The sequence below is a fragment of the Ovis aries genome, chromosome 13 (genome assembly GCF_016772045.2).
Source record: "Ovis aries strain OAR_USU_Benz2616 breed Rambouillet chromosome 13, ARS-UI_Ramb_v3.0, whole genome shotgun sequence".
Classification (NCBI taxonomy): Eukaryota; Metazoa; Chordata; class Mammalia; order Artiodactyla; family Bovidae; genus Ovis; species Ovis aries.
The window spans coordinates 10,615,577-10,628,481 of NC_056066.1; the positions used below are offsets into that span (position 1 = coordinate 10,615,577).

General features: G+C 38.8%; 1 protein-coding gene and 1 long non-coding RNA gene across 5 annotated transcripts in view; one reads left to right on the forward strand and one right to left on the reverse strand.

Moving 5' to 3' along the window:
• LOC101107122 (ankyrin repeat domain-containing protein 26-like) overlaps positions 1 to 12,905 on the forward strand; it is a 78,737-nt gene that overhangs the window by 6,910 nt on the left and 58,922 nt on the right. For all 4 annotated transcript variants that reach the window (XM_042230430.2, XM_060397171.1, XM_060397169.1 and 1 more), the window contains exons 4-10: positions 694 to 800; positions 2,298 to 2,435; positions 3,669 to 3,736; positions 6,244 to 6,277; positions 7,401 to 7,467; positions 10,151 to 10,211; positions 10,304 to 10,500. In XM_042230430.2, coding sequence (XP_042086364.2) covers positions 694 to 800; positions 2,298 to 2,435; positions 3,669 to 3,736; positions 6,244 to 6,277; positions 7,401 to 7,467; positions 10,151 to 10,211; positions 10,304 to 10,500 — 672 coding nt within the window. The remainder of the gene's footprint in view (positions 1 to 693; positions 801 to 2,297; positions 2,436 to 3,668; positions 3,737 to 6,243; positions 6,278 to 7,400; positions 7,468 to 10,150; positions 10,212 to 10,303; positions 10,501 to 12,905) is intronic.
• Positions 1,679 to 12,905, reverse strand: part of LOC121816294 (uncharacterized) — an 81,243-nt gene continuing 70,016 nt past the window's right edge. The window contains exon 2 of the long non-coding RNA XR_006055813.1: positions 1,679 to 2,975. This is a non-coding gene — a long non-coding RNA (uncharacterized LOC121816294). The remainder of the gene's footprint in view (positions 2,976 to 12,905) is intronic.

Consider the following 12,905-nt stretch of genomic DNA (forward strand, 5'->3'; position numbering starts at 1 on the left):
GAAGAAAAAAAAAACACAAAACAATTTTTCTCTTTGCATGTTCATATAGAGGGTAATATTCCCATTGGAATGTCTGTAAACTTTATGAGGTTACTCTTGGTCATCCTTGGATAGGTTATGCATGCTACAGATAATATTATATATTCCTGCCTCAGCATTGTTCCTAAAATATGCAGATGATTTAGTAGCTAATTGATTCTCTCTGGAGGAGTGTTGAGCAAGTAAATACTACAATATTCCTGATAAATACTACAATAGAAGCAGAGATCCTTGGAACCAGTAAATGTTGAAAGTGAGTCTTAGAGAATGACTCTGTGGTTCATCTTTGGAAGAGGTAGAAGAGGAGCATTTTATTATTTATCTTTTTGAAAGACGTATTTGGCTGCACTGGGTCTAGTTGTGGCACGTGGGATCTTCAGTTTCGGCACGTGGAATCTAGTTCCCTGACCAGGGATGGAACCTGGACCCCCTGCCTTGGGAACTCAAGTCTTAGCCCCTGGACCCCCAGGGAAGGCCAGGGGGAGGAGCATCTTGAAGAGATAGAAGGCGCACGGGGGGATGAGGAGAAGGGGCTCCCTTTTATTTACTTTCTGAATTATATGTTCAAGTTCAGAGAATCTATTGCCTGATTTTCAGTTCAGTTTAGAAATAGGTTAACTGTGTACATTAGAAATGTTTTTTTCTGTTTCACAGGATGACCTCACACCACTCTTACTTGGCATAAGTGAAAGGAAACAGCAAATAGTGGAATTTTTAGTAAGGAAAGAAGCAAACATACATGCGGTTGATAAGATGAAAAGGTACAGTTGTTCTTTTTCTTTTTCAAAACCTTAGTGCTGTTCTCGGGTGCTAACATCAAGATTAAATTAATAAGAGGTTTCATTTGTGATCAACACTTCATCAGTTATGTACAAAATCAATTATTCTGACTGGGAATCGTGAAAAACTATACAGCAGGAATATATTGCAGGATTCATATTCCTTTATAATATTGAGTGATGTCACATGCAACCTATTTTTTTTCTGGTTGATCTTGTAGGAGCTGAGGGATTTCATACTAGTTTCATTAGCTGTATAAAATATGGATTCTGCTTTTTAGTTTCCCTTATGGCAGTATTGAATTTCTTAATTATTTTAAAATGATTGTTTAACCTCTACTTCTTATATATTTTTCCTTAAAAGATGCATACTAAACATAAAGGACTTGATTTTGTCTTTTGGATGACTTTTTGCTTTCAATTACTTTCTTCGAAAAATACTGATATTATTAGATTGCAGAAGAGTCCTTCGCAGTTTAGTGGCTAAACAGCAACAAAGAAGTGATTAGTAATCACTGTTACCAGATACTGTGGGCTCATCAGTTTTTATCCTTTTTCATTTCTAGTACATTTTGATGTTTTCATTTTAAACGAAGGTAGAAGGAAGAATGATAGGTTTAATTGGATAAACAGTTCCTTTAACAAAGATAAGTCAGAGGTGGATGATACAGGCGAAAATGATGGGCTTTAGATTCAGACTGGGTTCAACTCTTAGCTTTCCTACCTATTAGGGTTATGACCTTGGGCACAGTACTTATCATCAGCAAATAAGTTTCCTGATACAAAAAGGCAAATAGTAATGCATCCTTCAAAGGTGGCTGTGTGTATATATAGTATTTCATTTAGTGAAGAGCACATGCTTGTCAATATCATTAAGTGTCACGGTGACTATTTTTATTTCCATTATTGTTAATATTTTTGTTTTAAGCCTGCGAATAGCCTTTGCTTAACCCAACCTCTAGCTGACTTTGAGGCATAATATATCAGACTAAGGAGCAAATGGGGGATTCGTCCCTTAAATACTCACCTGCCTCAGATAAGTGACCTCAGCATAGTTTCTTGTCCATCAAGGACTTTGTTATTATTTTTTTTAAGCATTTATTTATTTGACTGCGTGGGGTCTTAGTTGTGGGAACTCTCAGTTGCAGCATGTGGGATGAAGTTCCCTGTCCAGGGATGGAACCTGGGCCCCCTGCATTGGGAGCCTGGAGTCATAGCCCCTGGTCCATTAGGGGAGTCCTCGTCAGAGACTTTTGAAATAGTAAGTGCTGCTACATGCCATCCCAGTGGGACAGGAGGCTTCTTTTCCATCCCTTCGTTTTAGCCTTGGAAGTAATTTACAAGGATGTACACTTGAGCATGTACATGGTCAGTTCGTCATGGAAGGGCAAGATGTTAACTTGGTAAAACATATCCAACGAGCTGTTTCTGTAAGTTAACTCAACTTCCTGAGGGTGACGTCATCTCTCTGTTTTTTAGAACCGCCCTCATACTTGCTGTCAATTATGAATCTCTGAATGTAGTCAGTCTTCTCCTTCAGCGAGGCGCTGATGTCTTTTCTCAAGATGTCTTTGGACGGACTGCAGAAGAATATGCTGTCATTAGTGGTTTTAAAATGTAAGTGTTCACATTGAAATGCCAGTTATCACTAACCTGCAGCCAAAAAGAATTTTACCTGTTACTTGTTACATGACCAATGAGAGTTGTCTGTTTGGTGCAGGCAGTTTCTATCCTGTGGGGGCACCTCTAGGTCATAGGTTTCCCTGAGATTCTTCCCAGAGTAGTGGGTGTCAACTTGCCTGAGATTCCATAGTTACAGTTGGCCCCCTCTTGGGATCTGTTTCCTGTAATAATGAAAATCTTCCAAAGGATTTATCTGCCTCAACCGTAAATGTTTTCTGAGTCTACCGCATTCAGCAGAAATCCTTAAATCTCAAGTAAATTAGTTCAGAGAGGAATTTAGAGAGGTCAGCCCTGCCTAGGACTTGCCAGTATCCATTGTAACACATCTTCCAAGTGACTCAGAGATGAACATGGAGATTAAGCATCATTGTCAGAAAGATCTGCTGGTTGAGAGTTTGAGCAGGTAGAGAATGGAGAGTAGTGGTCCAGGCCAGGTCTTGATTGTGATTAGTTTTCTGCGCTTGGTGTGATTAGCTGCAATAATGGGGGATAATTATGTTATCTAATGTAGTGAGTTCATATTTTATAAATAAATTTAGGTACAAATTATATAAGAGCTGAGATTCCCTAAATTACAAACCACAAAGAGCAGCTAATCACCATAATTAATAATAGTTTCTTGCAACCCTGAATGCTAAACATATAAGAAAACAGACATTGGTTTTATTTGGGATTTCAAAGTAGTTCCAGCAATAAAGTTCAAGAACAAATTATTCCATTCTTTGACTGTTTCTGTAAGCATTTTGGGGATATATTATCTCATTAAATCCTCTTAATCCCCCTGTGAAATAAGGCAGTAAGATCCCAGTTGTGTAGAGGAAGACTTTGAACTCAAGAGAAGCAACTTCTCTAGAAACAAAGAGCAGTTGGTTACAGAGCTAGGATTTGAGAGTTTGAAAGAGTTTTCGTATACCAAGCTAACTCTAGTTAATCTACTGAGCTATATTGCCCTCAGTTCATGACTCCTTCATCTTTCTTTTCTTTCTCCTTTAAATACATGCTAAGTAAAACTTTGTAGAACTTAGAAACTTGCAATATATGGGACAATTGTAGTTTTGATATTATCGCTGACAATGTCTGTCTGAAATAATCTAAGAATTTAACATATTTGGTAGTTGTTTGTCATATTAGTGTTAAAATATTATTTATCACATTTTTAACATGTAGCATTTGTGAACTGATCTCTGAATATAAAGGAAAGAGGCCTAAAACTCCTCCCAAAAAGAGCAACTCAGGTACGTCATCTGATAATAATGAATTACTCTTGGTGATTCTACCATAGATAAACTAAGAGTGAGGAAGTTTCAATAATGAAAGAACTACGATAAAATTAGTGTAAACTGCATGTGTATTTCATTTTTAAATTAATTTCTTAATACTCTAGTATTCAGAATTGTTAAAGAAGTTAATTGTAGGTAATTTAACATCAGAGACAGTATTTCCTGAAAAGAATTCCATGTATTTAATCACAGCCCCTAAAATCCTGTATTAGATTTTTGTGTAAATTAGAAAAAATATCTGTTAGTATGATATATATTTTGTCTATAATCATATTATAGCAAATTGGACTTCTTATGAAAGTGGAACTTTAATTTTTACAAACAGTTTGCATTTAGTGAATGAATAATTATTAGTTACTGTGTAATGATTAGTTTCATTTTAAAAGTTACCATCATTTAAACTGGGAACCTCAACAATCCCTTCCTGGTAGGATAAGAAATGATAAACAATAAGAACTGCAATGCTGAGCCAGTGTGCAGCGTACCAGGAAGAGATGACTTTCGAAAGATACCTTCCAATAGTACAGATCAGAAAAGCAATGCCTAGTTGAGAAGCATCAGTTATTTTGCCTGTTGTACCAACAAGGTCTCTGTTACCAACTTTATTCCTCACAGATCCAAAAAGACTGAGACAGGTTGACTTCATCAGAACCAGATGTTTTCTTCTGTGTGTTGGATAATTGTCATGATAGTATAGTTTTGTAAGAACAACATGTTCTGTTGCCATTATTTAAAAGATTATCATAACAGATTTTCAAATAGATCAACTTGGGACTCTGCAGATTCTAATAAAAGACCCCAAACACTTCACATTAGCAAAAACACCACTATGTCCCCTTGAAGTGGCATCTAGTACACTGTACAAGCTGTCTGAGAACATCTTTAAACTGAGTAGACCTCTATCTAATCAAAAGGGGCTTCCCAGGTGTCTCAGTAGTAAAGAATCTGCCTGCCAATGCCTGAGATACTGGTTTGATCCCTGGATCGGGAAGATCCCCTGGAGCCCACTGCAGTATTCTTGCCTGGGAAATCCCATGGACAGAAGAGCCTGGTGAGCTACAGTCCATCGGGTCGCAAAGAGTTGGACACGACTCAGTGACTGAACAACAACAACATCCATCAAGGAACTTCTGTAGGTTGGTTTTATACATTAGAGAAGATACAGAGATGACATAGAGTCTTGGTCTTCGATATGTTCAGAACAGAATAGAATTGTCCCTGGTTACTTTCTATAGTTTTCTAAACAGACTTTTCAAAGAAATCATTCTTATTTGTTCATTTGTTCACTAAAGAGATAACTATCAAGTGTCTTTTATGTACCAAGCATTGTTCTGATGTCACAGGATGCAAACATTTAAAAATCACTGCCCCTGCCCTCCAGGCTCGAGCTTGGAGGACTCCTCTCCCCATGGAGTCACTCCATGTGAGTCATCCCTCCAGCAGCAGATCATGACGACACGTGTGAAATGTTGTCCAACAGCACCAGAGTCCGTAGCTCCTTCCATCCTTCCCTCCCTCCCCTTGTTCACCAGCTTAGGGTCTGATGACAAATGCCTTCCAAGCTGAAAAAGCATGATTTCTATCAACATTTGCCATATAATGGGGAGGACTGATATAATGATATCCCTCAGTAGAACAGAGCACTGTTTGGACCATCCTGCTCTAGGTGGTCCAGATACCCTTGAACAAGGGAAGGAAATAGTCTCAAGAGAGTATACTTTTCAAATTTATTAGTACGTATACATATATATATTTAAAACATTAAAAAGTTCAGCTTATGTGTACCCTACTGCATGCTCACCACTGCAAGTCTAGTCCCCATCCTCACCACCTGGTTGACCCCTTCTACCCATTTACCCTCCCCCACCTCCCTTTCAAGAGATTATCCTTTATAAATCTGGAATCACTACATCTTTCATACTTCTCTTGCATTTGGAAAGAGGGCCAGGAAGACTTTCTTTCCTATGTTTTACCACGCTCTGAAGTTCAGCGCCTGTAGACCAAGCTTCCCTGTGATAGGGTCTTTTCATCCTGAACTGAAGAGCCAGGGAAGTTGTGTTATGTCCCAGCAAGACACCTGCAGGCTCTGTTCACTGCTCCAGGCAATGGAAGTCCAGAAATACTGTGCTGTTTAAATGCGCTATTGTCAGTTTGTAGAACTGATTCTATTAATGGCGTAATACCATTTTCTATCAGTCTCCTCGAGTTTGGTTAGAATTATGGTCATTGTAAACAGCAGTTCTTTCTTCTTTCTTTCTGTTCTACATTTGATGACTCTAAAGGAGAGCAATGGTTCGTAGGCATTAATGGCCCATGAGTATAGTACAATTACCATTCCCTCTAGTGTGCTCCCCAGGTGTGGTCCCAAAGGAATACTTTTAAACAAAACATCAGTCTTGAGGTTTTAATAGTCTGTATTTTTCTTTTGTTGATTTAAAATGTCTTACTTTTTTCTTTAATAGTGGATAAGAGTTCTGAAGAAGACTCTTTAAGCAGGTAGGATTTGATGGATTTTTAAAAATTGTATGTGTTACTAACAGAACACACAGAGAAGAGAAGCTAATGTTTGTTGAGTGTTCTACTCTGGGTTAGAGACTGCATTATGTGCTTAACATTCGTGATCTCATAGAGTCATCAGAACTGCTTTGTAAAGTAACTGTGTCCTACTTTTACTTAATTAGGCAACTGTGGTTTGGGGAGGATAATGAATTGACCCATGATTCCATGGTTACAATGAGTTGACCTGTGATTTGGCAGCTGGCCTGCCTGGCTCCAACATCCACTCTTGTGTCCCTCAGCAGAGATTGAGAAGTACCCGTGTAGCATATAAGTGAAACATATAGCTTATTTCTTTGACTTGTGTCCATTTTAAGTTTTAGACTTTGTGGGGAACTCCTGTATTCCCTTTACAGTAAAGGGGGGGTGGAATGGGGCCTTCTCCATAAATTATTTCCCTGCTGAAGGACCAAGACTGCCATTTTTGATGGACACAGATTAGTCTCTGACCCAGGGACAGACAATGGGAAGGAACAGCATATCCTTCTAGTTTAAGTCGTCAGGTTTATTCCGCTTTGGGCAAACAAAAGTTATGTTAAGTCCATCAATTAGATTTTCAGTTCAGCTATTAGGATTTGGTGAAAACATATTATTTTCAGGCTCTGCCAATATATTGGCTGTCAGTCTTTGTTATGGAAACTAAGAATGAGTCTTACCTAGATATGTCCTAGGTTGGGAGAGATGGAAGCAGAGATAGGTAACTAAAATCTTTTTTGGAGACTTCTCTGGGGGTGCAGTGGTTAAAATGGTTAATACGACTTCTCCTTCCAATGCAGGTGGTGTGGGTTCAATCTCTGGTCGGAGGAGCTGAGATCCCACTTGTCTTGGGGTCAAAAAGCCAAAATATAAAACAGGAGCAACATGGCAACAAATTCAATACAGACTTTAAAAATGGTCCACATCAAAATATCTTTTAAAAAATGTTTTAAAACAGAGGCCAAATTTTGATTATGCCAAGAAACTTCGTTTACTACATAGATAGCCAAACTTTCACTTGCTTCTTTTTTTTTTTTTCATTTAGAGAAATGAACTCACTCATTTTTGTTGTGTTTATGCTCTAAAGGTTTTCCAACAAACCTGGTGTTGATTCACAGTTTGCATCAGATGATGAAGTCTTAGATTTTGAAACGGTAAAGTGCACTCTTGTGAAATTAGTTTTCATGCTCTGAATTTAGTTTCATGTAGTATTTACTCTTAAATTCAGCAATGGTGTCCCTCTCACTGTTTTATGTTTGTAATGGAAAGTTCTTCAGAGCAAACTATTTTAGAAAAATATGACTAGTTGATTTTTTTTTTTTTTTTGACTTTGGTAAATAGTGAAGGTGGGGTGAAGAAAACAATGGGCTTTAAAATATACAGTGACAGGAAAATTGTATTGGGAAAAGCTTTCCCACAATGAAGGAAACATGAATTTTGGTCAAGGATAAAGAGTCTTACTGTGAATTTTAAACCATAAGGACATGACTTTTGCAACACTCATAATGATATCTTTAGTGGAAATAATTACTTATTTTAATAATCATGGAATCTTCCCAGAGCCTTTCAGTTCCAAAACTATATAGCATATATCATCTAGTTCACCCCGCCAACCCGCCACCCTCGGACACTTTATTTTGGTTTCTTAGAGTTGTTAGGAGGGCCTTTTTTTTTTTTTTTTTCCTTTCTCTGTTTCTGTCTTGGCTCTGTATTAAGAGTAGAATAAAAGTTGAAATTATGAAGATTTAGAAATTAAAATTCTGTTTCTCCAAAATCCATATTATAAAGGGATTTCACTGTGTTTTCTCAAGCATTCCATTAAGAGTATATTCACAACTCTTCATCTCATTGAAGAATACATGTTTGCCTAAAATAATAACCAGCTATAGAAGCGGCTTCCCTTGTGGCTCAGACAGTAAAGAATCTGCCTACAATGCGGGAGACCTGGGTTCGATCCCTGGGTTGGGAAGATCCCCTGGAGAAGGAAACAGCTACCCACTCCAGTATTCTGGCCTGGAGAATACCATGGACCGTATAGTCCATGGGGTTGCAAAGAGTCGGACACGACTGAGCAACTTTCACTTCATAGAAGCAGAGACTTTTAATAACCGTAAGATAAAACTTACAACTTGACGTTTCTTTTTCTAGTGTAGTTTTAAAAAAAACCTACTCCAAGTCCTTGTGTCACATTCTGAAACTTCAGATTTCAGACATTTTGTATTATTGTGATTTAAGGATTCATCTTATAGTCCCATATCAGTGTAAGCTAGTGGAGTTCAGGAAACAATTTTGCATCTCCTGGTGCGTGTAGCGTAGGTCTCGAGTGTAAGAACCATGTTAATAGTTTTTGAATGTGAATAAATGAAGAGACAAGTGGTATCCTATATACTATTATGGGTAATATAGTTCAGTTGAGTTACGTTGAGGAAGGAGGTCTTGCATAACAAGGAAATAAATAAAAAATACATGAAAAGTAAAAGGTTGCAGTATTTTTTTCAGTGTCCACCAACTGTGAGATGAGAATTTTAGGTTAAAATATTTGACCTTTTTAGCCCCATCTTGTGTTCCATTAAATGTTTCTTTTCAAGCCATACATTCTCCTCAGAATTTTGATTACCAATTCTTTTTCCCAGTGAATAGTTTAAGAATATTTCTTATTCAACTTTTCTCTCTCTCAAGTAATACTTTACAACATTCAGGTAGTGCTAGATGACCATGTGTGGCTAATCAAATGACATTTTTTATAGTGGCAAAATTCAACTCTAATATGGTAGTATTTATAAACAAAAAGTTTTAGAGTAATACAGATCGCTATACTAGGGATATATTATGAACAAAAGCCTCTGTCTTAAATATATGTTTTATACACAATGTATGTTGATATTTTCATAAAATTTGAAGAACAATATAGATGTGTAATCTATCTATTAATAAAAGCAAAAAACAGAGGCTTTGTTCATAGTATATCCTTAAGAATACTGATATATTACTGATCTATTATATATGAATTTTAAATATATGTGTTTTTCCACAAACCTTATTATACTATCTTTTTTCCTTAAGTTTGTGCTTGACTAGGAATGCCTCTCTCTTTGCTTTCTTTTCCTTCCCCACCTTTTTTTTTTTTTTTTTTTACTGTTAACCTAATTTTTCCTTGCAGAATACTTTTCTTCAGTGTCTGTTCTTTCAGTCCATCTCTCTCTGCCTCTATTGTGAACATGTTTGATTATGGCTTTCTGTTTAGTGTGTTTGTGGCTTTCATTCATGATCATTTCCCTACAGGTTTACTCTTTTTTCCCCTTTTTCTTCGAAGGAGCCAAATTGAAACAATCATTCGTCTTTAGTTGTTTAACAAACAGAATAGAAGTAGCTTATCCTGTTCACACTTGTAACCTATCTAAATAAGGTTCTACTAAAACCTAAACTTTCATATTTCCCTTCCCAGTGATAATTCATGCATATAGAAATCATGCAAGCAAATTTCAAAATATAGCAATTAATTTAAATGTCTTAGTTTTTCAATAGTACTCTAAACTGCCAGGGATAAATATTTTTTCTAGAACATTTTGGTAGAGAAATAATCTAGTGAGTGTCATCGTATTTGCACAGCAGTCAATTCGGGGTAAGGAGAGGAACATCTGGGGCTTGTGATGTCGTCTGTGATAATGCTTACCCCATGAGAAGGTTAGTCAGTGGCAGAACTGGGATTTGAATCCACATCTGCATGACTCCAGAGCCTGTGTTCTTTGTGTTAGATCATATAGTAATGGGGGAGGATATAATTCTTTTATTCAAGTTGATACTTGTTGTTCATCAAGCTCTTATTTCCTTCTCCAGCCTGCCCCAAAACTAAACTTACAAAAGCTAATGAAGGCTTTTCAGCAATCCAAGAGAAAAGGTAAGTTATTTGAAGACTGTCCTCCTGGTGTTATTCACTGATTTGAAATGACACAGGTTCTCATGTACTCTCCCCTGTTTTCACTGTATTAGAAGCAGAATGTGGCATTGTGAGACAAGAGAGTACCACCTTCTCTGAGAACAATAATTCTGATAGTGAAATTGAAGATGTGGTTGAAACCTTTCCCAAACCATCACCTGGAGTCCAGGGCTTCTCTCATCCTGCCTTCCCAAGGCCTGATCCTCTTCCAAAACCACTGAAGACTCTAGCAGGCCTTGGTCTTGCAAAGGTAAGTTGTTTTGTTTTTAACTCTTTTTCCCCCTGTACTTTTTTACACACCATTCCCTTGATCCTTATGATGACAAAAAGGATGCCACCGCAGAAATGGAAGACTTCAAAGTCACGATACGAAATGATGTGATAATAAGGGCAATATATGTGCATGATTCAGATTTATAAATGTTGGCATACTAAGTATGCCATTACGAAAGAAAAACATTACAAAGCAATTAGGAAGAACAGCTAGATGAATATGAAGATGGGGAGGGTGATGAAGGGGAAGAATTCATTTAAGAAGGATAGGATGAATACGAGACGAGACAGAGGAGGTGGTACTAAGATGGTGGAGGAATAGGACAGGGAGACCACTTTCTCCCCACAAATTCATCAAAACAACATTTGAACGCTGAGTAAATTCCACAAAACAACTTCTGAATGCCGGCAGAGGACATCAGGCACCCAGAAAAGCAGCCCATTGTCTTCAAAAGGAGGTAGGAAAAAATATAAAAGATAAAAAGAGAGACAAAAGAGGGAGGAATGGAGCTCTGTCCCAGGAAGGGAGTCTTAAAAAAGCGAGAAGTTTCCAAACACCAGGAAACACTCTCACTGCCGAGTTTGTGGTGAGCCTTGGAACCACAGAGGGCAACATAACCAGGAGAAAAAATAAATAAATAATTAAAATCTACAGATTATGTGCCCAATGGTAACTCCCCCAGTGGAGAAACACCGCAGACGCCTGCATCCGCCACTAGCAAGGGGGTGCTGAGCAGGGAAGTGTGGGCTGCATTGCTTACAGTAAGGACCGGGCCTGAATGCCCCAAGGGCAATCTGAGGGAACTAACTTGGGCTAGCAAACCAGACTGTGGGATAGCTACCATATGAAAAGCCGTAACCTAAGATGCCACCAGGCCCGCTCACAGAACAAAGGACTGAGCAGAGCTAGCCGGCTGCAGGCCGGCAAGGGCAGCCAGAGCCGGAAGGGGGCAATCGCAGCCCCAGAGAGGCATTATCTACCAAACTGCAAGCAGGCTCTGTTGCTAACCAAGACTTCTTGGGATTCTGGACAGTCAACATCCACCTGAGAAGGTGCGCCAGTTGTACACCCAGAAAACCGAGCGTCAGGGGCGGGGGAGGTGATAAGTCACAGCGACCATACTTGCCAAACACCTGGTCACCTGAGCTGCTTGGACCTAGAAAGGGCACAAAACGCAGGCCCAATGGAGTCTGCGCCTCTGAGGACTACCCGAGTGCCTGAACCTGAAGAGCTTAGACCTGGTAGGTGCATGCAGCTCAGGGCCAGCCTCTGACGGTTCCTGGCAGAGCAATCTAGAGCCTGAGCAGTGTGGGCAGGGAGGGCACACACGCAATGAGTGGGAGGCAGGCCCAGTGTGGCTGAGACACTGCAAGCACACGCCAGTGTTATTTGTTTGCAGTGTCCCTCCCTCCCCACAGCACGACTGAACAACTGAGCCTAAAAAAAGTGTCCACCACTGGCCCCCTTGTGTCAGGGTGGAAAACAGACACTGAAGAGACCAGCAAACAGAAGAAGCTAAAACAGAGGGAACCGCCTTGGAAGTGACAGGTGCAATAGATTAAAACCCTGTCGTTAGTACCGACTACATGGGAAGGGGCCTATAGATCTTGAGAAATATAAGCTGGATCAAGGAACTATCCGAAAATGAACTGACCCCACACTGCCCACAACATCACCAGAGAAAGTCCTAGATATATTTTTACTATCATTCTTTAATTTTTAAAAAAATTTTTAAAATTTTAAGTCCTCTATTACTCCTTTAATTTTCATTTTTATAACCTACTATTACTTTGCAAACAAAAAAAAAGAGAGAGAAAGACCCTATTTTTTAAAGCAAACTTCATGTATATATATTTTATAAATTTTATGACTTTGTTTTTTTTTTCTTTAATATTGAATTTTTGAAAATCCAACCTCTACTCTAGATTTTTAATCTTTGCTTTTTGGTATATGTTATAAATTTTGTACCTTTAAGAACCCAGTCTTCAATACCCACTTTTACTTGGGAGCGAGATTACTGGCTTGACTGCTCTCTCCCACTTTGGACTCCTTTTTCTCCACCAGGTTGCCTCTATCTCCTCCATCCCCCTTCTCTTCTCTACCCAACTCTGTGAATCTCTTTGTGTGTGCCAGATGGTGGAGAACACTTAGGAAACTGATTACTGGCTGGATCGGTCTCTCTCCTTTTGATTCCCCCTTTATCCTCCTGGCCACCTCTGTCTCCTTCCTCCCTCTTCTCTTCTGTGTGTAACGCTGTGAACATCTCTGAGCAGTCCAGACTGTGGAGCGCACATAAGGAAGTGATTAATGGCTAGCTTGCTCTCTCCTCTTTTGATTCCACCTCAACTCATCCTGGTCACCTCTATCTCCATCCTCCCTCT